The sequence below is a fragment of the Otolemur garnettii genome, unplaced genomic scaffold (genome assembly GCF_000181295.1).
Source record: "Otolemur garnettii isolate 467f Iridium unplaced genomic scaffold, OtoGar3 scaffold00025, whole genome shotgun sequence".
NCBI classification, from domain to species: domain Eukaryota; kingdom Metazoa; phylum Chordata; class Mammalia; order Primates; family Galagidae; genus Otolemur; species Otolemur garnettii.
Window position 1 is genome coordinate 17,646,097 of NW_003852420.1, and position 5,401 is coordinate 17,651,497.

General features: G+C 36.6%; 1 protein-coding gene across 1 annotated transcript in view; it reads right to left on the reverse strand.

Moving 5' to 3' along the window:
- RBM39 (RNA binding motif protein 39) overlaps window positions 1-5,401 on the reverse strand; it is a 44,466-nt gene that overhangs the window by 30,981 nt on the left and 8,084 nt on the right. Inside the window, exons 5-6 of the mRNA XM_023512262.1 lie at window positions 2,718-2,830; window positions 2,567-2,620 (exon numbers count right to left, since the gene is read on the reverse strand). Of these exons, the coding sequence (XP_023368030.1) occupies window positions 2,567-2,620; window positions 2,718-2,830 (167 nt within the window). The remainder of the gene's footprint in view (window positions 1-2,566; window positions 2,621-2,717; window positions 2,831-5,401) is intronic.

The window sequence follows — 5,401 nt, forward strand, 5'->3', positions numbered from 1 at the left end:
GCTCACAGCAACCTCCAACTCCTGGGCTCTAGCGAGTCTCCTGCTTCCACCTCCCAAGTAGCTGGGACCACAGGCGCCCGCCACAACGCCCAGCTTTTTTTTTTTATTTTTTGGTTGCAGCCATTATTGTTGTTTGGCAGGCCTGGGCTGAATTCAAACCCGCCACCCTAGGTGTATGTGGCTAGCGCCTCAGCCACCTGAGCCACAGGTGCCGAACCATGTCTCAGCAAATTTAATATGTGAATTAATGTTTCCTGATGGTTAAAGAACCATAACCAACATGTCATAGCCAAATATCAGAAGTGGGATTCAATTTACTCTTATTTCTAAAAAAAACTAAAAGACAGCAAGTACTCAGTATTGATGCAAGGGAGAAGAGTAAAAGAGCACAGTAGATAAAATGTCATTTTCATTAACTTCATCATAAGCTTCTAAGTCAATCCTTAAAGATAAAAGCCTAAATACCCTCTTGTTCATTTTATGAACATTCTCAAAAAACACTTTGGGGGGAATTGGGAACAGCAGAATCATTCTGCCTATAGTACTTTTTACAAAAGGAGCTTTAAAAATCATGAATGTTTTCATAAAATCCTACACAATTAGAATACATCAAATAACAAAATACAAAATTATAAGGTGCTCTTTTGAGGAAAGCCAGAAAATATGACCTAAGAACAACGCTACCGTAAGACAAAATAATCCTGAACCAACATGCAACATGGTACACGTACAGATCTTATAGTCGTTTTTGTTTTTTTTTTTTTTTTTGATTTTTGGGTTTTATTTATTTTGAAGGTCTCACTTGGTCACCCTTGGTACATGCCGTGGTGTCATAACTCACAACCACCTCAAACTCTTGAGCGTAAGCAATTCTCTAACCTCAGCCTCCCATTTAGCTGGGACTACAGGCACCTGCCACAACACCCCGCTATCTTTTACAGAAGGGAGTCTCACTCTTGCTCAGGCTGTTCTCCAATGTGTGAGCTCGGGCAATCTGCCCACCTCAGCCTCCCAAGTGCTAGGATTACAGGGGAGAGCCACCTCGCCTGGCCCCAATTGGGGGTTTTATATTATTTATTTAGAGACAGTCTCTCAAGCTGTCACCCTGGGTAGAGTGTCATGGCATCATAGCTCAAAGCAACCTCCAACTCTTAGGCTCAAGCAATCCTCTTGCCTCAGTTTTTCTATTTTTAGAAAGACAGGGTCGCACTTTTGCTCAGGCTGGTCTGGAACTTGTGAGCTCAAGCAATCTACTCGCTCGAGCCTCCCAGAGTGCTAGGATTACAGGTGTGATCCACCACACTCAACTTTTTTTTTTTTTTGAAGATATTGTCTCAAGCAGTCACCGTGGATAGAGTGCGATGGCATCCCAGCTCATAGCAACCTCAAACTCCTAGACTCAAGTGATCCTCTTCCCTCAGGATCCCAAGTAATTGAGACTACAGGTGACCACCACAATGCCTGGTTAATTTTTCTATTTAGTACAGGCAGGGTCTCACTTTGCTCAGGCTGGCTCCAACTCCTCAACTCAAGCAATCTAGCAGCTTTTGCCTCCCAAAGTGCTAGGATTACAGGCGTGAGCCACCAAGCCTGCCCTGGGTTTTATGTTTATTTTGTAGGAAAATAAACATTAAAACCTAAGAGTAATATTAAAAACAATTCTATTCAGTAAGATTTTTGAGATAAAATGTTTCCAGAGAAATCAGAGTCAAATGGCAGAACTGAGAATTATTACAATTACTTTTCCACATTAGGCTATTTCAAGTAACTCATTTGTTTATTGATTCCAAAAATAAATCGTCAAATATATTTCACTTTTTCTATAGCTTACTATGTTTATTACACAAATAATATTTCATGTGGACATACAACTACTCAGATTTCATCAGTACACACTGTATACAAGTACCAAAATAGCACAAAGTGCTTCATAAATGGTACACCATCATATTGTCAATTTAAAATAATATTTTTTTAATTTTGAAATGACCACATGTTGTACCTATACATTAAAATGGCACATTTTTTGTTTTTTTTTTTTTTCTTCTGAGATAGTCTCACTGTCATCCTGGGGAGAGTGCCATAGCATCAAAGCTCACAGCAACCTCAAACTCTTGGGATTGAGCAATTCTGTTCCCTCAGCCTCCCAGGCAGCTGGGACTATAGGCACCCACCACAACGTCCAGCTAATTTTTCTATTTTTAGTAGAGAGAGGTCTCAATCTTGGCTCAGGTTGGTCTGGAACCCATGAGCTCAAGGAATCCACCCACCTTATCCTCTCAGAGTGCTAGGATGACAGGCAGGAGCCACCATGTCCAGCCCATTTTGCACCTTTTTAAATTATGTGAAATTAAAACAAAATGTACTGAAAACTCAGTAGAAATAAACATTCATTTAAAAGTTAATAGTTCTGTAAAAGGAAGCAAAGGATTTAGTATCATCCAAATTACTAAATATCATTAAATTTAGCAGCAGCATTATTTATAAATACAAAAGCTTTATAACAGTGAAGCTTTATATCAAGCTTTAAAGGATTAAAAAAAAAAAAATAGGGGCAAACAGCTACCTCACAGGGCTCTTGTCTTTTCTGAATGGACTTTTGCTTCGAGAACGTCGTCTGCTGCAAAGTTAAAAAGTTTCAGAAGTTATCCAAACAAGTACACCACATTAGTTCCTTAAAAAAACAATTTTAACAATTCAGAAGTATGTTTAAAAACCTTAATTTGATGCTATGAGGCAACCCAATCTTTCCTCGGATGGCACTGTTAAATTTTGGTCCGGAGCTAAAAAGGAAACAAAAAATTACACTAGTTACAGGTTTAGGGTCTTGCTAAGATCGCGTTCATGCGCTCTCCAGCAAGTTTAACATTGTTTAGGCTGCTTCTTTTCCACCTCAATTATGAAGAGGAAACAAAAAGACTTAAAATTTCTTTTAACTCTATCCCAGGCAAGCTGCCCTTTTAGTTATCCATCCTGGACCACTGAGAGGTGCCAAGACCAAAGATTACAGCCTCAAAATTCTTAGATTCTGAAAATGCTCACATTCATTTTCAGTCTATCAATTTTAAAATTGCTTATTTACAAATACATTTCTGATACATTAAAAAAAACCCACATACATATATGAAAGTAAAAATAAATCCCACTGAACTTTCCTCACACCAGTATTAACAATGGTTATCAACTTGGTGTGCATCTTTGCAGATTCTTTCTCAGGAATATGTGTGTGTATTACATACATATTACACAAGTGTATACGTAATTATACACCATGTTTGAAGGCCTTCTTTTAAAAAATAAAGGGAAATTTATTTTTTTTTTTTTGCAGTTTCTGGCCGGGCTAGGTTTGAACCTGTCACCTCCGGTATATGGGACCTGCGCCCACTCCTTTGAACCACAGGCGCCACCCAAAGGGGAATTCCTTATATGGTCATGCAATATAGATTGTTTCCCCATTTTATATGGTACTTCTTAGACTCCATGACAGGATATTTAACACATTATAGTTCAGTTCTTTGTGACCAACTATTCCATATTAATGATGTGTAATGATTAATTTATCAATTTTTCAGAAAGTTTTCTGAGGACTTGACATAACTAAAGGTGTGTTTCAATCACAAAAATATCACTAATACCTGCAGTTTCTGTTCCTTTTTAAAGACCAGGCTAACTTAACGGGACCAGCCAGATATCCCTTAGTGCTCATCCTGCCATCCTACTATTCCTCAACAAGAGCAAAATAAAATGAAAATCTAGTGGTCTGTGATTCACACGTATGGATTAATTTTTATGGACACTATGCCTACCTACAACACCCACGTAACTCCAAATAAAACACTTTTATATTTTATCAGTTCTGTGCAATCCAGAATACACATTTACTATATAAAGTTCTCAAGTTAAATAACTATAACCTAATTTCTCCTTTAATTATAAAAGTCTCAGTTACAGCTTCTATAGTTAAAAATCAGCTGAAACCTAGCTGATAAAGTTTCAAATAAAGTCATACCAGTATCACAGGCAGACTTTTAAGTATTCATCATGCAACAGAAGTGGTATTCTGAATTTATTAAGTTAATCACCCCTCCATTTAGTTTATCCTGGTAAAAGATGGTTAGCAGAACCCAATTTTAAGAGTGTCCTAAATCTTGATAAAATGAATGAATCAAAAGAATTTTCTAATACTATACAGTGTTTAAAATTAAAATAGCACGGTAAAAAATATATATATATATAGCATTGTGTTCCCTTCTCCAGCTCTTTTTTTTTGAGACAGAGCCTCAAGCTGTCCCCCTGGGTAGAGTGCTGTGACATCACAGCTCACAGCAACCTCCAACTCCTGGGCTCAAGCTAGTCTCCTGCCTCAGCCTCCCAAGTAGTTGGGACCACAGGCACCCGCCACAATGCCTAACTATTTCTTTGGTTGCAGCCGTCATCATTGTTTAGTGGCCCAGGCTAGATTCGAACCCACCACCTTAGGTGTATGTGGCTGAACCCCCATCTCCAGCTCTTAAAAAGTTTATAAAATAAGCATTTAAAAGGAACCTAGAAAACATGGGAGTTTCATTCTTTTTATTTTAAAGACAAAAGAGCCAGAATTAGAATTCACAAACTGCAAATGGCTTTGTATCATACCAGAACACTTCGTGAATAGTGAATACAAGTATTCTGAATGCTTTATTTAAATTATCTTCATTCATTACTTATTTAATAGCTCATGTGCACTTTGTTATCTCCTTCTTAAACAAAAGCTTAGAAGATTAAGTAACTTGCCCATGTTAAAGAGGTAAGGCTAAGATTGAGGTCTGTCTGTCTTTGAATTCCACTCTCAGTCAAATTTTAACATTAAACTTGTAAGAGTTTATTTTAATATATCCCATATAGTTTAGATTCAATGCTTAGAATTGTGGGTAGTCTCTTTCCAAAGCCATTAAAATAGTAATTTAGTGGAAAAATTTTCCAATTTATTTACATGCCCACACATTCAAATTTCTATAGTGATTTAATCTTCAAAGTACTTCTGCCTTACTCTTAGTATTATTGAAGCTTACACACAAATATGTGATAAACTCAAAAAATAATCAAGGAACATACACAACAAATTGACAAATGACCCATCATTTCAGCTGAAACAGCCACACAGATAAGGTCTTTACTTACTGTTAACTTACAATTAACTACTACTAGTTACAACATTTGTAATTTAGTATCATCTGAATTTTAAACTTTTAAGCAATTATTTAGTAACAAATTTTGTAACAGTTCACACATGTTGTTCAGCTTTCTCAAGTTTTGAAGTAACCATATTGTCTTTTTTTTAAGCACTTAACCTAGTTTAGATGGGCATACAATTAAAATTCTATATAGACAGATTAACCAAAAAAAAAAAAAAAAAAAAAAA